Genomic DNA, 19,474 nt, shown 5'->3' with positions numbered 1-19,474 from the left:
TATGACTTCGGTTGCTTGACACAACATAGCAAAAATAGTGATTGCCATGTGACCAGCTCTTGGCCAATCAAGATACAGAATCTCTGGGTGAGGTGTCATGCACATGTCAGTTTATGTAGCGATTACATGACATTTACATACTGTGTTGATTCATCATAAACTGGCTGCTAAGGTATTTAGAACATGAACATTTGGGAAACTCTTCGAAAATATTTTTGACGTTAAGTTCAATTGACCTCCTTGGAAAATAGGAACTTATTAGGAACACTGTCTCAGTTCTGTTCCAAGAATCCAAGAAAAGACAAGTAACTTTTTCTGATCAACAAATATCAATGTTTCGTCTACATGTACATGTAGTACTCTTAAATTTGGACTACTTTCTTACCTTTTCTGGTTTCTCGGACAGTAGCACCTCAAAGCCAATCATGATATCCAAGTTCTTGTTTCGGTGGAATTCCTGTTTGATTATGTCAAACCGTGCCAGTACCTCCTGCCAACTTGCACGCTCACTGTTTGGGTCCACTTTCAAAGCTTCAAGAAGACAGTGATAAAACAATCGAGTGTAGCTGGGCAGGCTTAACCGATCCATGCCCTTGATTAAATGCCAGGTCTCGAAGGGTGAATCAAAGGTATAGCCCTCGCTTTATGGTAGTGACGTCTCAACCACCAATGACCGATAAATGTTTCAAATGAATGCCCACTTTTAGTCTTTAATCAAAATCATCCGTGACCGTAAACTTATAATTTGTGATAAAAACGTTAATATTACCACATTAGGTAGCAATGTGTAGGGTGTTGTGTAGTGCTTCAGAGTTTATGAAGAAAAAAAATAGGCAATTGGTAAATTTCTGTACTCGTCGCCAGGCTTATTCTGATTTCTTCAGGTCTCAGTTAAATGAAAATCCATTTGGTGGGCCAAAACAGACAAGCTTTACAGCAACATGGAATATCAGGCCCTAGCAGTGTCAGAACTGGCTCATCAGTTAGCATTAAAAGACACTACTGACATGTTTGTGTAATCTTGCGCTCTGTGTGTCTTTTTTTATACAAAAACCCACCATCATCTCCAAATTTCAAAATGTCAATGCAAAATAAACATGCAAGGCAATATCCCATACTGATTTTTGATTGATATTGATATTATATATTTTGAACTTGATCGACATTCCATATCTGATATTCCAACTACCCGTGTAAACCTCATGATTTGACAATTCTCCCACGGATAAAACACATGAGTGTACGTTATTTGGTTGGGCAATGGCGACTGACTATTTAAGTTTTCACACCATTAATAATGGGAAGACAGCAGGAGTCTGAAAGTTAGGAAATTTTTACCAAAGTCTGGTTTCCGTATCAATGTAAAGAGGTTCAGACAGAATCACCAAACAGCCCTTGCTGGCAGGCAATCAAATGGACAGGCATAATCACAACTGTTTCAAACGCAGATGCCGGGAAAACAGCAAAACTGGATCAAGTGTAAGTTTGCCCACTGTCTGTGTTGAGTTGCCAGAGTACGCTTGTCGCAAATGCTGTCATGACCGGCATGCAACGCCTCTATCTTTTGTTTATTACACGTTTTGCCTGTCTCGTGCTCATGACTGACAAATGAAGTGCCAAAAGACTTTATTCATGAGTTGGCCAAGGTAAGGTAAACTTTTCATTTTGTGAACTTTCAATTTGAAATGAATGCAATGACATTAAATTCCTTCCAAATTAATGATAGTTTACACTGATGAATAATTTAAATGTTTCAATCAACATTTGAATAAAAATGAAAAGTGATGCTTAGGACCCGAAATAGTCTGGCTCCAACCATTAAACAGATATTGCTGATTCAGGGAATAAAAATAAAAAATGGCTTCCCATGAATAAGATCTATTGTCAACAAAATAGCCGACCATAAACTTCCACCACCAGTTTAACATTAAGAAATGGTACAGCCACGTAAAATGTACAAGTAGAAATGATACATCATATGAAAATGTTTGGAATTTGGCACGCCATTTTGTTTCAAGGTTATGATGGAATAACAACACACATCGTTCCATGTATCTTCCACAACTACATGTACATGTATCTAAATCTTGAAATCTTGCATGCTGTAGATGATCATTACAACCACATACATGTAGAAACACAGTATTACTTCAGAACAAGACGTTATTGCACTTCACTGGTAATGGTATTCTCTGTGCTTGTGCATGGCATGTAAAAAGTGAATCTTGAAGTTTACATTGTCAAGTCTAAATGTGTCCGAGGCAATTTAGTCATCAAATATCAAAACATTGTTATATTACAAATTACTACAGGTGTACATGTACATATAACTGTTCATAGAGCAAATCCCCAGGGTTAAAGGAAACTTGAGTGTACACATTCAAACGACTGAATGAAAGTTTGCATATATGAAAGAACAGGGAAAAAAGACTCAAAGTTTTCCCACGCCTTTGGTCTCGCTTAGTCAAAACCTTTCAACTACACTACTTGCTGCCGGGGGAACCCGTTTTCCAGCACGAAACCGGGGAGCCCAAAACCGGGACAAAAGAGCTGGGCCTTGTAACAATAGACAATGCTCAGCACAAAAGACTGAGCTGCTGGGCATTACCGACATTTTTTCACTCTCAATAGTGGAGATAATCTAGCCTTGTTTTGAAACAGTATACCACGGTTTGGGGCATTTAGAGCAAGCGGATACCACTGGGGACAAAAGCACTCCACCACCGCAGCGATGAGCCACACAGCACCGCTGCACGCTAATCTGGCCCCTATTGAAAAGAGGTCAGCAGCGCACTGTGCCTGGTTCGTGAACAAAAGAAAGTTGCATAACACCGCACAATCTGGGCTCTTTCAACAAGGCTGCAGAAATGGCTGAAATACTCGGGTATCAATAGATTTTGTCTGTCAGGCTAGAGTGGCCACCAGACAGTAATTCGTGGGGTGTAAACGTCCATTAATTGAAATGATGAATTTTTGAAGAATTTTGAAAACTGAGAATCTTGAAAATGACCAGTATGTGTGCACTGCATTTTTCAAACCACCCGGCAGCAAGTGGTTAAGGGTAGATGTAACTGACAGTACACATAAATTAGGATGAAAGCCCTAAGAACTACTGTACCTGCAGCAAAATAATAATATACTGGCACAGGTACTTACCTGAGCGGCAATCTTCTAATGCAGCATCAGGGTAGCCCTGCAACCATAACAAAAATAATCACACAAAGGAAACCAGAAACATGTACAGGTAACATGTGACAAATTATGACAACTGTGTCACACCAAGATACCAGTGGAGAGAATTTTAACGCTCTTTGTGGACTCAACAAATGTTGTCCTCATAAAAAAGGAAACTGTAAAGTAACACAGAAATCAAAAACAAAAACCCAACAATTTCAGGGCAAGAACACGTCAAGAGTTTCACTTTTTGTGCATGAAGGATGTCAATGTAATAGTGCATACGTCTACCACTCTGTCATTTATTCTGGCATATCTGGTACAGAACAGCAGGACACCAGATAATGTCAAAAAAGTCAGACTATTCATGCATCACACTTTCTCAAGATTTAAGAAACTCAGTCCAAATGACATGTTTCTTTTTACAAATTCATTTAAAATGTGCATCCCATGAGCCTGCCATACAAACATGTTGATCCTACTGACATGCAACATAGGCAGGTTCATGTACGTTACTCAGCCCAAGTATTTAAGACATCAACAAATCAGCAAAATTTTTAACACATGAAATAACCTGAATGAATCTTGCCAAGTTACTACCCATGTCTACAGAACAGGTCCACTCAGCTCCACAATCAAAGCTCAACTACTGAAAGCCCAGATTTGAGCCAACAAAACACACTGAACTTGCGCAATGTCTTAAGGCATTCAGATTTCCCTTTTGACAGTGCATAGTGTAATCAACCGGCAGCAATCATTACACATGCCCTCATTTCTCATGAATATGGGGGGAATTCCCAGTAAGTCATGACAGCCCAGTCAGGTCAGGAAGCAGCGAATCAGGTTTGCCCACATGGTTCTGAGAGAAGCAGACAATGAATATGTATGCATTTCACATACATGTGTACGCATAGCACATACATGTACATTTGGCATATATGTAGGTATGACTGATCATGCACACACGTACAGTGGGTGTGGTTAACATGAGATCAAAACAAACGGAACCCATACATATTTGGTTGTACACTATGTACATGTATCACAGTACCCAACAGAAATGAAAAAATAAATACAATTGAAAAATTGGTTACAGAATTTTGAAGAACTATAGCTGAAGCATGAAATTGTATTTTGGCTTTCAATTATCAAAGAAATATTGCAAAGGTATATGTACATTGGAAACAGTAAATCACACATTTCACTAAAGAAGGATGCATGTGCTAGTATGTCACCAGGTACATGTACATGTACATGCATGAGCATACATGTGCAGAGTCATTATTGTCGCTTTGATGAGTCTTAACAGGAAGCACTACTGTTAAAAATACAGAAATGTTAGGAATAGAAAAACATGTTAAACAGGCTTTGAAACTACAGTGTTCATGTACCTGTACCTGCTCCCATGTTTAACCTGAGCCCAAATCACCCATTTAGTTACCCACCAGATCTCTCATAATCATCCCTCCGTACTTTTAAATCAGCCCTAATCAAAATAATCCCAGAAACAACAAACAACACAGTGAAAAAATGATTATCGTTTGAACAATTTCAGGACTGAATGCTCGAATTCCAAACCTTTGTTTTAAAACATGTTGGACAAACTGTTGAAAAACGAATATACTGGTGCTGCATTCAAAGAGTACTCTTCAAGGGAAGAGAGATGAACAAAGATGTACATGTGTTTTGCGATAGCAGAAAGGTATTCATTTAAACCCAAGGTACAAGACTGTACATGCATTTAATGTCTTACCCAAGGTGCATTAAAACACATCACAAATCTTACAATGCTATGGTGTGCCACATTCTCAAACCTTCATATTCAGAATTGCTAAATGCATGCAATAGTTTAATTTTTCTGTTTGTGGTCAAAATTCGAATGTTGGTACTTTTACTGCAGTCTCCAGTTCGACTGTGGGGATGTCCATTCCAACTTGTAGGGTGCAAGATAAAAGATCTAATGTTGGTTGGGTTTATGATGTGAGATGTTCTGCCAGACAAATAACACCATATTCGATAGTACCACCATGGTACTCGACGTCGCCTATTGCCTTAATATCTGGTATATTTTTATCAAATAATTATGACCAGATGTCATGCAACAGTCACAGGGACCAAGCAACACTGCCGAGTGATATGCAACGCTTTTGTCCGATTTTTCAGTCTCTGAGAAAATCTGAAAGACGTATGACTGCCTAATTACCCACACACGTCAAAGCAGGCCACAATGCAAAGCTTTACGTTTTGTAAAAGTCTAGGGTTAGAAATACACAGAGGGGTATGAGTAGTTATTCTCTCAAAACAGGATTTAGTTTGCACATTGATTTAGAACGAGGGATTTTAAGGACACATTACATGCACAAGTACCGCTATGTGAACCTCCTTTATGCAAATTAGGATCAACGCTACAACACTTTAGTAATAACATAACATTATTTTTCATGTGTGGAAATATTACCGACACAAATTCACCACCAAAAACTATTTTGAGAATTGGCTCTGATTTACATTTTATCATTATGTTAATACTGCGAAAATTTTTGTTGTCTGGTTTCAAAATGCTTTAGAATGGAACACCAATGTGAACAACATACATGTGCTTGCCAAAGCTAACAGGAAACTGTTCATGATGACAACCTTGAAAAGGTGCAGTTTTAATGTCAATGAACTTCAAGCAGTCTGTATGGGCTACATTCTTTCAGTATTGGAGTACTGTGGCATTGTCTGGCATTCCAGTCTTCCTTATAAATAAGTCAGTGACTTGAAAATGATTCAGAAAAGGGAAAAGGAGTAGCATGATAACACTGGGTAATAAATATACATGTACCTCTTACATGTATAACAATGCTCTTAAGGTTTGAAGCAATGATTTGTAAGAAAATAGAAGGGCTAACTATTGTATCAAATTTGCTGTTGGGCCTTCGCAGCACATGAGAACAATGAATTGGTTCCTTCCTAAATGCTCAGAATACCATGAAGTCATCATGCAATGCAAACAAGATTTCTTTTTTCCTGCTGCCACATTGTGCTTCCAGATAAGTCCCGTACCATATTTTGTCAAGCTCTTAAATGACCAATGATTCAAATACTTCAATGTACTCATTTTATGACTTTCTGTGCAGCAACTGAGTGAGGCACTCATCGTTTCAATTAAATTGGAAACACTTCAGGTGAGGAAAATGTTGCAAGAATTCAAGGCAAAGTTATAAAAAACTGTTACTGACTACAGTGAAGTGGGACATCATGTTTTCACAACCTCGGGGACGCATACACGTAGCACTCACTGTCTAGTTGCAAACATGTGACATACTGTAGCTAATCATATGCTTGCCAACTGTATTGGAAGCCAATCTCTGGGAAACTCTACATGATCACATGGTACTTTGAAACCATTTGATTGGACCCTATGTATACAATGTCAGTCAAGTATGTTAACTAAGCCACATTGTTATACTCTGACCTTATCAATATTTACATGAATGCAAATCAACATATCCCCTACCCTGCATAAAAATATTATAAAAAACACCTGCTAACAGCAATTTATCAAAGTAAACAGAACAAACACTTTAAAGTTCTATTTGTACTATGATCATGACAATTCAACCCAGAAAGACACATATACAACCTATTGGTTCCACCCCTGTGCAGCACTGATGTGCTGTACTGGAATGCGGGTCCAATAAACATGCAACTTGGAGGAGTTACATGGACATGTACATGTAGTCTCCTTACATGTACATAAAACTATTAACAACATGACAATGTTACAGAGTGTGAAATGGGTAGCACATGAGTAATGAATAAGGCCATTTTGTAGACGGCCAATTAACCTCCAGTAGGGATGTACCTTATTTCTCTGCCTCATTCCAGAATGCTTGGTTGTATGCATCGCGTATACTGGCAGCTCGGAGAATGTTCTTTTATGGACCACCCATTTTTGGGGGTCATTTTCACACACGTATAAAAGTGTACATTAGAGAGGGGAGGGTTAACCTGTGTGAGTTTATCATAAACGGTCAACAACGATTGGCCACTGTCTTTTTCTTGCATATACTTGGGGGGGTCTGTGGATGCAACCAGCCCCAGCTGAAGTCGATGATAGACAGCATGTTATTAAAAACTGGAAAAGGCAATTGTACATGAATGTACAAAGATCAACTTCTTTTCGCAGGTAAGATTAGGTAAATACATAACATCTACCCCACAATACCAGAATACACTGAAGGTATTGCATGTTTGGTGCAACAGTTTTTAAAACTCGACTCTAATAACAAGTGCAATGAAAACCCTCTTCGTTAATTTATGCTAATTGATGCACTCTGTAACAACAGTACAATTCAGCTGGCATTAGCAAAAAATTAAAGTAAATATTGTAAAAGTAGCACATAATGGATGTTCCACTGAGCCTAAAACTTAACAGTGACGACTACAGAGAGTCAAAGAGTAATCTTACCAGTTTGTAAGCGCAATCTGCTCGCAGTAAATGAAGATTCTTGTCAAGTGTGGTTGAACATGAGTATCCAGCAAGCATCAAGTATCTGAAATGTGGAATTGTGTACTCCATTTGAACATCTGATTGCAAGAAAATAGAGGTCTTTACACGGGAGGGTGTGAAATTTAAGTAGGCCAGATCTTGACATTTAATCTTCTTTTTACACTGCTATAACTCCACAACTATTAATTTTTGTGCCCGAGCAAGGAGGGTAATCTTTAACTTGCCGGTGATTCATCATCTTTTTTTCCACTCGTATTAAGTTCGTAAAAATTCAACACAGTCAGTATTGTGATCAGTGCAACTGCTTTTGATTCAAATTTACAGGAACTCATTTAGTAGATTTCTTAACTTCCTGAGAACGAAACTATTTCCAGCTCATATAATGCAAAACGTGGGTGTGTGCAAGTGTGAAATGCACACCTTTGTGCTCTCAGCCAATCAAAGAAACTGCATCTACAAAAATATTGAGAAAAAAGAAATATTCAAGAAGCTCTTAAACACTTCATTTTTGACAGATACAGTACATGTTTTGCATGTAGTGAAGGCACGTCGCCGTGGGTTGGGGAGAGGGTTGTGAAGGGGCTGGGCTTCTTCCCCCGGTGAGTGGCTACCTCCATCTCAATCGGTAAAAACTATTAAGCATTACAAAGATGTACTGTTCTTCAGATACATTTGTATCCCCCCCAGTAGGCACTCTGACCACTCCAAAAATTCCCTGAAGCTGGTCATGGGGCTGATGTATGTAGTGACAACCATGGGATTTTAAAAAATCTTTTTTTTGAAAGGTCTGTGAAGTCAAAGTATTTCTGGAGAACTCCATCATTTTTGTCAGCTTTAGATCGCGCATGATCAAATCCAATGAGACAAGTCAGTGGGAAGGTTGATCTTACTCTTTGCAATTGATAGCTTCAGTTAGCATGGAGCCTGCTGCCTGATACTCGCCATCAGCAATGAGTTCATCCCCTTCTTCCTTGATGTCTTTCTGTATGTCTCGGATGAATTGCTTCAACTGTAAGTTGAAAAAGGATTCAATTCACACGTGGTAGAGACTCTCAAGGTGACTCTCTAATTCAAGCAACACTACTTGCAAAGCTTTACACATGGACACAAAAACCCCACAAAAACCAAGGCATAACATTTCATGAAAAACGTCAACAACTTTCATTATCAAACAACGCTTCTGAGGCAAGTCACTGCTGTCAACTGCTAATCTTGTGAACCCCTTCCTTGTGAGAAAAGCTGAAGCCATGGGCCATGTGGCTAGTAGCGTAAAGAGGACTTAGTGTATTTTTTCAAGCCCTGCTAATCCATCATAGGTTAGTTATACTCCTGAGAAAAGTCCGTGGGAGTGAAGTGGTATGTTCCAGGAAACAACATATGGCTGGCTTCTGGATTTGAACCTGTGACCCTCAGATCATGAGTAATGAGCCCTCAGCAGCGGGCCACTCTCTCTATCCTCAAGAACAGCCGTACTGACAATTTGAGACACCATTCAGAAAGCCCCGGTTCGCTCACTGGATTGATCAGCCTTTGCACCAAGTTGCTCAGGGGTCGCAGGTTCAAATCTTACTGGTTAATTTCTCAGTTTGACCTGACAACTATATGTATTTCCTCATTGTACAAATGAAAAAGGAAAACCACAGTAAACTCTTTGCTTTACTCAACACAAGGATCTTACCAAAGTGCCATGAGGAAGAAGCTCAGGAGGAGTCATCCTGTAGTGAAATTAGCACAACAATGAACAATTACTAATTGTCGATGGTACCATTTACGGTGAAGTTATGCCAGGAATGGGGACATGATACTGTGACTACAAAGGCAGGTTGTGTGATCTATTAACTCTGCTACTGGTTCATCTAGCCTGGCCTTTGCTGGAATTGTCCTATTATGCTTGCAAAGTAATTACTGCTTTACCTGCCCACAAATTCAAGATCAGAATGACAATGAATGAGAATGGTATTTATGCGTAGCCTCTACAAGGATCATGACCCACTTCATAAAAGGGGTATTTGACTGTTACATGTATGATCATTGGCCCTATTTTGGCGTGAAACTTCTCCTGTGCTAAGTACTTAAAGACGCACACACATTGTTGCAGTCAAGACCATCACAAGACCAGATACAAGACCATACACAAGACCAGTCACAAGACCAGATACAAGACCATGCACAAGACCATGCACAAGGCCAGTTACAGGTAACTGTGTGAACAATGACAAAGGAATGCTTTTGTTGCAGTTCATTGGAATAGCTTGTGACTTGAAGTCAGACTGGAGGTCTTGTGCTGGTCTTGTGAAGGCCTTAAGTGGTCTCCAGGCACACACATCCAAACCATGATGGCCAGAAATGAAGGGTAGACCATAGAGGAAGGACACAGAAGGAGTTGCAACTCTGACACTTCAAAGTGTTCAATGACTGTCACCGCCGAGTGAGACGAATAATAGAAAACATTCCAAAAATGCCCCATTACTGCCTGCAGATTAGACCGACAAGCGGGGCCAGTATTCCCAGCAATACTTGTAGTGTTTTGCTTGCAATTAAATACAAATTGTTTCTTTGACCAGGAAATACAGAGAGAAAAATCCCTGATATTAGATCTACTTTTGCCATCATGAATAAGCTTTTTCAATGTTGATACACTGTTCCATTATCGATGGAAAGTTTGTAATTTTATTCTCCTCCCTCCAATACATCAGTTTTCAAAGACTTGGTACAAACTTGACTAAGACTGGCGGACAAATTTTGACTAATACTGGAAAGTTAAGTTCATAAGGAACAAAATGCGTTATTTCATCACAGGTGATCATGAAATCTCGTAAAAATACACTTTTGTGCAAACGCCATAATACAAATTATTCAAAGCACAACATACAAATGTATTGTAAACAACGAAGCTATTTACTCCCAAAATAACTCCAGAAGAAAGCGGTCAAAGTCTCAAGGATGCAGATTACCAGCGAAAAATTGTGGCGGCGATCATAGGGTACAAAGGGGTTTTGTGGTTGTGAAACAGATGGTGCGTAGCACGCGCTCACTGCACTCTGGCTAAGGACATACCGGGCATACCAAAAAGCTGTAATTTGCCAGATGTTACAGCCCTGGCAGTTCAAACTCCTTCTGTGTCCTTCCTCTACGGGTAGACACACAAATCTTTAGAAACAGAATCGCACTAACAAGGTAAATGAGTTCTTGGATAATTGGATTGATAAGGGTGTACTGTTGGAATGGGCAACTTTTGTACCAACCTACGAAAACATATTCGTCTGCAGCAAATAAAAAATTTCAAGTTGTCTTACTTCAACTTCATAAGGCGATTATTAATGTACTCTTCACGTTCAAATCTTGCTCGTGACATCGTGATGCTGGCTGATTTCTCTGTGTATGTTGTACTGCAACAAAAGATCACTTTTTGTCTGGCAAGGTGCCTGGGAAGAAGAAAGTGTTATGTTCATCAACTGTGACAGAAAACTTGGAAATACTCTGCAAAATAAGCCACAGAAATGGGAGACAGCTTATCATTCTTTCTACCCCTACGAGCCAACCATGGATATACTGAAGTTTGTGGCATTTTAGATCTCTTCCTATTTTGTGGTCGACTTGTATGGTATTTTAAGCTTGAGGGTACACCATAAAATCAATCTCTTTTTGGGAGAGGTGTGGCTCTTAGAAGAACCAGTGAGTGTTAACCTGACGTTTTGGTCAGGATGCTCTGGCTGTCCTCAAGGGGGTGTGTCAGATTTGAGTGGACAGCTGGGTTTCCGGAAGTGGTGGAGCGTGGAACGGGATTCGCGAGTTGTGTCACTGCTGCAAGTGTACTGGGGCATGAAGGTGTTGGATCCTGTGGTGGTACGGGGATGTGGAATTGGCGGGAAACGTTGGGTTCCAGTAAAGGGGACCCTTATGCCAAGGGGGAGAGGGTCATGAGTGACTTCAGGTAGAGAAGACCCTAATGCTTGGGGTGGGTGGTATTTTCAAGTGTGATGTATTTTAAGTTCAGTGACAAATAACGGGCAGGTGCTACAAGAATTTTCCAGCCTTGAATTTCAATAGCTTTTGCAGGTTTGCCGATAATGGCGTAATAAAGCTAAGAAATATTCGTTGGCAACCATCATTTTCGTCAGTGTCAAGTACACACACCTCGTGCTCAGCACGGTAAAAGTTTCTCTATTTACCACTGCAAAGATCAACACAAAAGTACCCAGGGCTTCCATATCAAGTCATCAGCCACGTTTGTAGGAAGGAATTCCATGTGCAGCTTCCACCATTTTCAGGTTTAACACCAAGACACTCAGAGGAACCTGAGACTGTACTCCTCCCATTCCCCCAAAATGCCCAAGGTACTAATCTCTGTCTCCTTTCCTCATATGCCCCTTCCCACACAAAGGTGGAAAGAATTCCTCACTGGACCATCATCACGATTTCCGAGTGTCATTAAATTAGGTTACTTTTTAAACCTGTTCCCTCAAGGTATTTTTTTGTTGAAATTCCCCATAAAATTAGAAGATTGACTGTGTCTTCATGCATATTTACATTTGAAAAACTGTTATGTCCCATGCAAAATTCTTTACTTAAGGGTTCTCCTGATGAAAATTGCTTTTATTTGAGGAAATTTTTGAATTACCCACACACAAAAAACCCGGCAACACCAGATTTTCCGAAAATCTCCATGTCACACCCATGTTTTCATGAGCACTCGTCTGTTTAAAGTCAACAAACCAAGAACATATGCTCCTTTTTCCATTCATAATGAATCATACATATGCCTCAGTGCAAGTTCGTTTCCATGACTGTACGGTCGCCTAAATTAAACTCAATGAAAAGGCGAAATTCCCGCCACGCGTAGTCACCGAAGTTCTTAAAACGAGTGACCGTCGACGGTCATCAACATACATGTAATTCCTACCCATGGGCCATGGCAACCCGAAGTCAACTTGAGAGTGCGGCCATTCCGCTGCCCAGTAGAAAATTAAATTGTAAAAGTCCCCAAGAAACCTCTTCGTGAGACGGTATGTTTATTTCTAAAATTACCTAGACTCAAGTTAAACGACTGGGAGCGGGTGATGTTAAACAGGGAGCGGGTGATGTCCATCTGCTGTTTACACTTCCGAACTCGACTCGTGGACTCTAGATAGGTGTTCCACAAAAGCTGTTGGGGAAAAAGCGCCGCCAACGATGGAAACAATAAAAAATTCGGGGATTTCCCGGAAGGCGGTGGCACGATATGAGAAATATCTGCACTGTGCGCGCTGCACGTCATCACAGTGTGTCCGGACCGAGGCTGGACCAGCTGACGACAGATATGCAAACGGTGCGCGCCTCACGGAGACATTGAGACACATAACAGGTTGCCGAATGCGGCAACTCACCCACGCACTGCCATGATTGTACGTGGCACTGGCAGCTCACTTTTGAACAGGTTGGGTCATGTAAAACACCCGCGAATACACTATTGATCAGTCATCAACGCGTGGGCGAGGGTACGTTAACCATGCAAACTTGAAAATATAATCCAAGTTAATTCAGAAAATGATCCAGTTTCTTTCTTATCTCAGCTCACTGAAAGTGACGACGTTACCAACAGAACTATCTATCCTGCCTGAACAATGCCTCAAAATCAAGACCAACATTCCTACCGCGATTCAGTGCACAGTACTGATTACGACATCTTGTTGAAAAACTCAAAACATTGCTGGCCAACTCCCCTCCCTTCAAATTTACTGCTCTTAATGTAAACACAGCTAAAATAGGCCCAAGGCTTGATTTCGTGGGGCTTAAGAAATCGATCCAAACTGTACAAAGAGTGAGATGTACTAGTAGGCCTCCAGTCCAAAGCTCATTGTTGATTATGAGAAACTTACTCATATTCAGACGACTGCGACTGCGTTAAGCATATTCATGTGGCTGTAGCGTTATAGTCGGCAATTTAATGCATGCAGTAGCAACACAAAACGGTCAATTCTGTCGAGTCAAGGTCGGCGGTTGAAACGGTCCTTCAAGTTCTTTGCTTCATGTTACTACACTATCGCCGGACAGAATGAAACAAATCAGTAGGCGTAGGTTCCTTAAATAACACCTGTTATTGACCGTGAAGCTCTACGCAGTGACAATAGTCCAAGCATACGGAGAGTTTTGTGAAGTTCAGTTAGCAATCATGGGGATTTCCCAAGCCTTCGTTGACCTGCAGTCACTTCCACGTAGTATGCATAACATATGTAACATTATCATTAATCATTGACAAAAATTAATTATTGCAGACAAACTCGTGCCTGCATTCAGTTACTGTTATTATTATTCTTATGGTTTATTAAAACATTGTGTTTGTAGCACGAAGGCTAAATTACCGCATTGTATACATCAAAATGCATAAACATAAATGGCAAAAAAGGCATTAAAACATCATGACAAAATTCCACTGAGAGAACGAAATAAACATAAATGTGAAATTACAGTACACTGATTAAAAAGCGAAAGAATTAATTATTAAAAGACTTACAAAAAATGGGATCCTTATGCTTTGTCTCGCACGGTATTGTGGTTAAGTTGCTGGCATGTCTGAGTTCGTTTTGCACGTGAATTTGTAAAACTGTAGTAACCACTCGCGGTACACGCCAGAGGCGTGCGATTTTAATGCAATGTCAAAGGTCCCTTCGACGGTTTCGTAGAGAGACAAGATTAATTACATTTATCAGGACCTGTCCATAATTAAACTAATCAAATCCATAGAAGATTGTCTAGGCACTTTTTTGAATACGCTCCAATTTCATGATATTGAAGTAGTTTGGTTAGGTATTCAAGATAGAGGAACCAGTGTAAAATTAGCAACTCATTCGCCGTTGAGGGTCGGGTTCATTTGCATGCACCAAATAAATATTACCTCGTATTAGCGTATTTAATTTTAAATGAGACGAACAGTAAGATACCCGTCAACATATCCACAGAGAGTTGTTCCTCAGAAATCAAACCAGAGACAGTGGGACAAATCAGTTATCAGACATCACAAACGACCTAAAATTATGAAAAAGAAGATCGAGCATGAGCCACTGTAATGAATAATGAACTATTCCTATTGCGACATCCAAGCTATAGGATGTATGTTCGGTAATTGTGTTGCGCAAGGTTGTATAGTGTGCGCGTTCAAATTGACGTCGTTGGGAAATAACAGTTCACTGCAATCGCTGCGGAAATGAAACACTGACTGGATTTAAAAGATCTTTTTAGAACTGATATATACAGACCATTATTTTGTATATGAAATGGTCATTGGAAATTGAGGTGCCATTCCACTTGAGAGGAGGAATGAGAGGGGCCCGGTGGAGTCTCAAAAGAATGAAGCTACTTCAATCGCAAATTAAAAGCAAAGTTGAATTTTCATTTTTGAACTTGAGGGCATCAGTGAAGGAATAAATCAGATATTTGTTCAATAATTAACCTACCTACTCCGGTAAAAAAAATGAAATTTGCAATAAAACGTACATAGTTAGAAATAAATTTTTAAAAAGGGGGGAGGCTTGAAACCCACAAAATCCTGGGGCAATCAGAAGCCAACCCACTGAAGAGTTAACAATTTAGAGCACAGATACCAGGATCAAGATCAAAATGGCTGACGGGACCAATGTCAATTCAATTCAATGTTCACTTCATTGATGATTGATGTATCAATTACCTCTTTCATTTCAACACAGTAAGGCTTAATTAGTTTCAAGTACGTCCAGAGGTTTTCAGTGGAATTAACTATTGGTCGAAAAGACAGTCGAAGAGATGAGTTTGATCTGACACATACGCTTAACTATAAGATACGGAAAATAAAACGCAAATACACTTGTACGAGTCGAAAGGTAATGTGTGCCTGGAGCAAAGGTCAACGATTTTTCTGAATATTCATGCCAATGCACGCACAGAGTACTGGAGCAGCATTTCTCTATTCTGGAAATTTTTGGATGAGAAATACATCGTCTCCACAAACCACACAGACACACATCAGAGGTTGGCAGCATTTTGAATGTAGTTCAACGAAGCCAAATTCTATATTCACTGAATATAAAAAACAAATCAAAACAAAACAAACAAACAAACAAACAAACAAACAAACATGAACCCAGTTTGGCTTGCCCTGTTCGGGTATGGCTGGGATTGGTGAGGGCTCATTCAGGCCTTTGTTACTTCCTTGTAAAATTTGTTTACATTTTTAAAAAATAAATCATGCCAACAGAATGGTAGGAAGTGGCAGATCAGTTAAAAAATTTTTTTTCTTCAAAGACTCAGTGCACTGTGAATACTGGCGGTTGCCAGTATCAGGCCTTTGTTTGCAACAGAAGTGTGTCTCGAGTTTGAAACTAGTGCTATCCCAGCATTAATGTCGTAGGCCATACTACGGCCATGAAGTCTGTAAGGTGGTAATGTGGGGAGATTGTAGGCCTAAGTGACGCGTCCATCTCTGCGTGCAAGTGGTAGGCTGTGTTTCTCTGCATGCTGCGCGACGGAATGCAACCGATCCATCAAAAATGGGAAAAAGGGGGAAAAGAGGAAGGAATCCAGTAAGTATAGAGTCAAAGATTGCCTCCTTTCCTGGCCTGTTTTTTTCTTCAATAATGTAACATTCTATACATTTTCGCTATTGCTTTGGCAGTACTAGGATTTTAATCAACACTAGACCTATCTTTCAAATTGATACATGATGTCATGTCGGTTCTTTTTCAAGGCACTTTCACGGAAACTGGCGATTTCCACCCCTTTCCTTTCACTTCCCTCCCCCTTTCAGCCATTTCTTTTCAGGGTGGGGTAAACGCCCCTTTGGCCTCTAACGATATGAACATTATAATGAATGCAGGTCTATACAAAATGGCGCAGGAAAGTTATTAATTTTTTGCACATCCACACGACAGCTTTGAACCGCCCTCACGGGGGTCAGAGTTCGAATCCGAGCGCGCACGGTATTTCTCACCAGGGGAAATCCACATCGCTACAAACACAATGACTTGCGGCATGTTACAAAGCAGTTATGTTTTCCGAAGAGTGGGGTATTTTTGTATGTCTTTTCCTGGTAGTAACAAGAGCCATTGTGTGTCCGTCAACAACCTGTATGTGGAGTGACTGGAATTTTGTTATCTGAATTCCTGGAAGGGGTCCCAAAGGGGCGATGCGCATCCTTGCATCCTCGAATGCTTTCCGTGTTCGCCATTTCTAAGCTGAAATTGCTAGGCGTTGCTCAGTTTTCACAGTGAACCAGGGACAACTTTCGTCACAGAGTAAGTATTTCAAATATCGACGTTAGGGATTTTTTTGTCGGCGGATAACTGTAAATTGTTATTCTCCAAAAACGCAGGTGACGTAGGCCTATAATTTGAACACTTGTAATGCAGTCAAACTGAATTGTAACTATTTTTCTGAATCTATCTCATTCCTTATCAGAGAAATAAGGGTACAGGAACGAAGATGAATCGTGTTATCGAAACACTGTTCAGTTCACTGGAGCCTGTGACGGGCACACGGTGTATTTTTTTCTTCCTGAGAATGAGATGACCAAATCTTTATGTGATAAATAGTACTGATTCTTAGACACTTGAAAAGGTTTGGGTAACGACAATAAGAATTTGCATAAATATTGGAGATTTTAGGCTCGAAACTTTAAACTTAGTGCTTAAATCATCAGGGAAACAAATTGGGGAACATGGGTTTCGGACTCAAGCGGACAGAGAAGGGAAACATTACGTTTGGCAGCAGTTCCAAGCACGAATCCCAATGGATCAAATCTGTCCAAGCTTGCATGAGCATCGATCGTCATTATCAATGAATCTACTGACCAAGTAATGCATGATTTCCGAAAATTCAGCGAAAAATGAAATTATCTAGCCAGTTCAATTCATGAGAGAGGTTTTGCACGCAAGACTGATTGTAAGCACGCCTGTCTTTTGTTCTTGTGTTTATTCTTCATTTTTCCAAATTCGACATTAATTAAATGTGTATGATTTGGGTATTTATAAACATGGGGTTTGGCCCAAACGTAAACCTGGTCTTGATTTTAAATTTAAAAACATATCTAAATTATTTCTCTTCTACGGAGAATAGTTCACTGTCATGAGAACTGGAACAAGGAGCCCTCTCTCACACCGTTCATGTCGACAGCTAGTACACAGAACGAAAGTGGAATATCTTGGGCATAAACTCCAAAGCCCCATTATACAAATTGCATAGCGTGCACTTTTCGCATTCCAACTGCAGCAACAGTGTATAATTTTGAGAGTTCAGAGATAGGCGCTTGAATGTCCATCTATTATTTTACTAGATGCTGTGAAATAATGATGAAAATACACCATTGGGCAGTTTTGTCGTACCGAAACGAGACTGTTTGCGATAATAGGGATATAATTCTTATAACCATTTGTAGTACGCGTGACTTGTGGACGTCCCGACTACCTGTCAGGTCTTCAAGTCTCCGAGTGGAAAGAGCAAACTTAAATGTCCACAGTATGTTGGGAAGGGGGTACGCCGTAGTATGTCACAGCGATGGACCTGCAAAGCACTGTGAATTTAATACTTCCGCCGGTAAAATAAATCGTACATGAAAGTAAATTTGGTGCACACAGTCAAGCAAACGCAAGTGTTGACTCAAGTCGTTGTTGAAATAAACTCTATCCAATGAGTGCTTGACAAAACTATGTCATTCATCATGAAATAGCTGCCTTTCCCAACAACCTGTGATCCGGCACATCTCCAGCGAATACAAAAAGAAGAGATTTCCCCTGTATATTCCAGGTGTTCGTAATGTGGACTCATTCGAGCCCATTTGAACCAATCCTATAACTTCTTTTACTACAGATGATTTTGTGGAATTTAAAGTTTTCATCGTAAGTATTTGCAGTTGCTCGGAATTGTCCTTTATACGAGTGACTGTGATTCACTGCATGAGAGGACCGGTCAAAAAGTGGACTTAGTCCTGTCTAACATTTTGCCGTGAATTTGAAGAAAGTCGGTTATTTGCATCATACCAAATTCTGTTGACACTTAGTACTCCTAATTAAGAAATGCGACAGTTAGAGGACTATCAAAACGCTTAGGCCTACTCGGAACCATATTCATCCTGTCACCGACAGTGGTAAATACTCGCCTCCCAAACTATCTGGGAAAAATACGCGGAACTTCCCCCCCCAAATCAAGAAATATATCACATTACTGCTTTATGGGTGTACTGCCAGGTCACTTATATGAAGATTTTTGAGTAAAATAGCTTTGTAAAATATGATCATCCTTCAAAGTATCCCTGAAGCCTGTCGTCATGAGTTTGGGAACGATTGATCCCAAAATGGCGACGCGCAAATGACCGTTGCAACATAAAGCTCGGAGCTGGAATCCTAAGTTTCACCACTGACGAATGCAAGGGTTACAAACCCTCTCAAGAAAGGGGTTGAAAGATAGGTCAGCCTAGATCAGCCTCTGATAAACCATAGAGCTACTCTATGGATAAACTAATTAGCGCCCGCCTATTGCGACCGTCGTATTAGCAGGGTGCAGACCACTAATTCAAGTGAGAATTTTTGACCAGCTCATTAGCATTAAAAGTGTCCCCACGGTATCTTTGGAAAAAGGAGATTGTTTGGCCCCCAAAATGGTGAGATTGTGTAAATCGTTGCCAGTTGGCAGTGCCTAACCTGGGTAACCTTCCCCATTATCAGTAGGAACAGGTAGTTGAAGCTGCTCATGTGAAAAGTGTAATTTTCAGCTGCATACTGCACATTGTATTTGCACTAGTTAGTGTATATAGGCAGTCTGCAGTAGTTTGTGCACTTTTGCTACAGGCTGACCTTG

General features: G+C 40.2%; 1 protein-coding gene and 1 pseudogene across 3 annotated transcripts in view; one reads left to right on the top strand and one right to left on the bottom strand.

The window, feature by feature from the left end:
* The window catches only part of LOC110973068 (3'-5' exoribonuclease HELZ2-like), a 53,999-nt pseudogene extending 40,187 nt beyond the window's left edge, over nucleotides 1-13,812 (bottom strand). The window contains exons 1-7 of the transcript XR_015424916.1: nucleotides 13,531-13,812; nucleotides 10,969-11,097; nucleotides 9,351-9,387; nucleotides 8,563-8,681; nucleotides 7,631-7,715; nucleotides 3,157-3,193; nucleotides 386-531 (exon numbers count right to left, since the gene is read on the bottom strand). The product of XR_015424916.1 is annotated as a 3'-5' exoribonuclease HELZ2-like (transcript). The remainder of the gene's footprint in view (nucleotides 1-385; nucleotides 532-3,156; nucleotides 3,194-7,630; nucleotides 7,716-8,562; nucleotides 8,682-9,350; nucleotides 9,388-10,968; nucleotides 11,098-13,530) is intronic.
* Nucleotides 13,813-15,939: 2,127 nt separating this feature from the next.
* Nucleotides 15,940-19,474, top strand: part of LOC110991168 (3'-5' exoribonuclease HELZ2-like) — a 29,541-nt gene continuing 26,006 nt past the window's right edge. The window contains exon 1 of one of the 2 annotated variants that reach the window (XM_087135043.1): nucleotides 15,940-16,206. In XM_087135043.1, the coding sequence (XP_086991169.1) occupies nucleotides 16,174-16,206 (33 nt within the window). In that variant the 5' untranslated portion in view covers nucleotides 15,940-16,173. Of the gene's footprint in view, nucleotides 16,207-16,623; nucleotides 16,918-19,474 lie in introns of those variants that run through there. The other variant, XM_087135044.1, reaches the window with a different exon arrangement.

Source organism: Acanthaster planci, linkage group LG03 (genome assembly GCF_054643075.1).
Source record: "Acanthaster planci isolate LZ-2023a linkage group LG03, COTS_SCS, whole genome shotgun sequence".
Lineage (NCBI taxonomy): Eukaryota > Metazoa > Echinodermata > Asteroidea > Valvatida > Acanthasteridae > Acanthaster > Acanthaster planci.
Note: the sequence above shows the minus strand (reverse complement) of the source record. Positions and strands in the feature narration are given on the sequence as shown.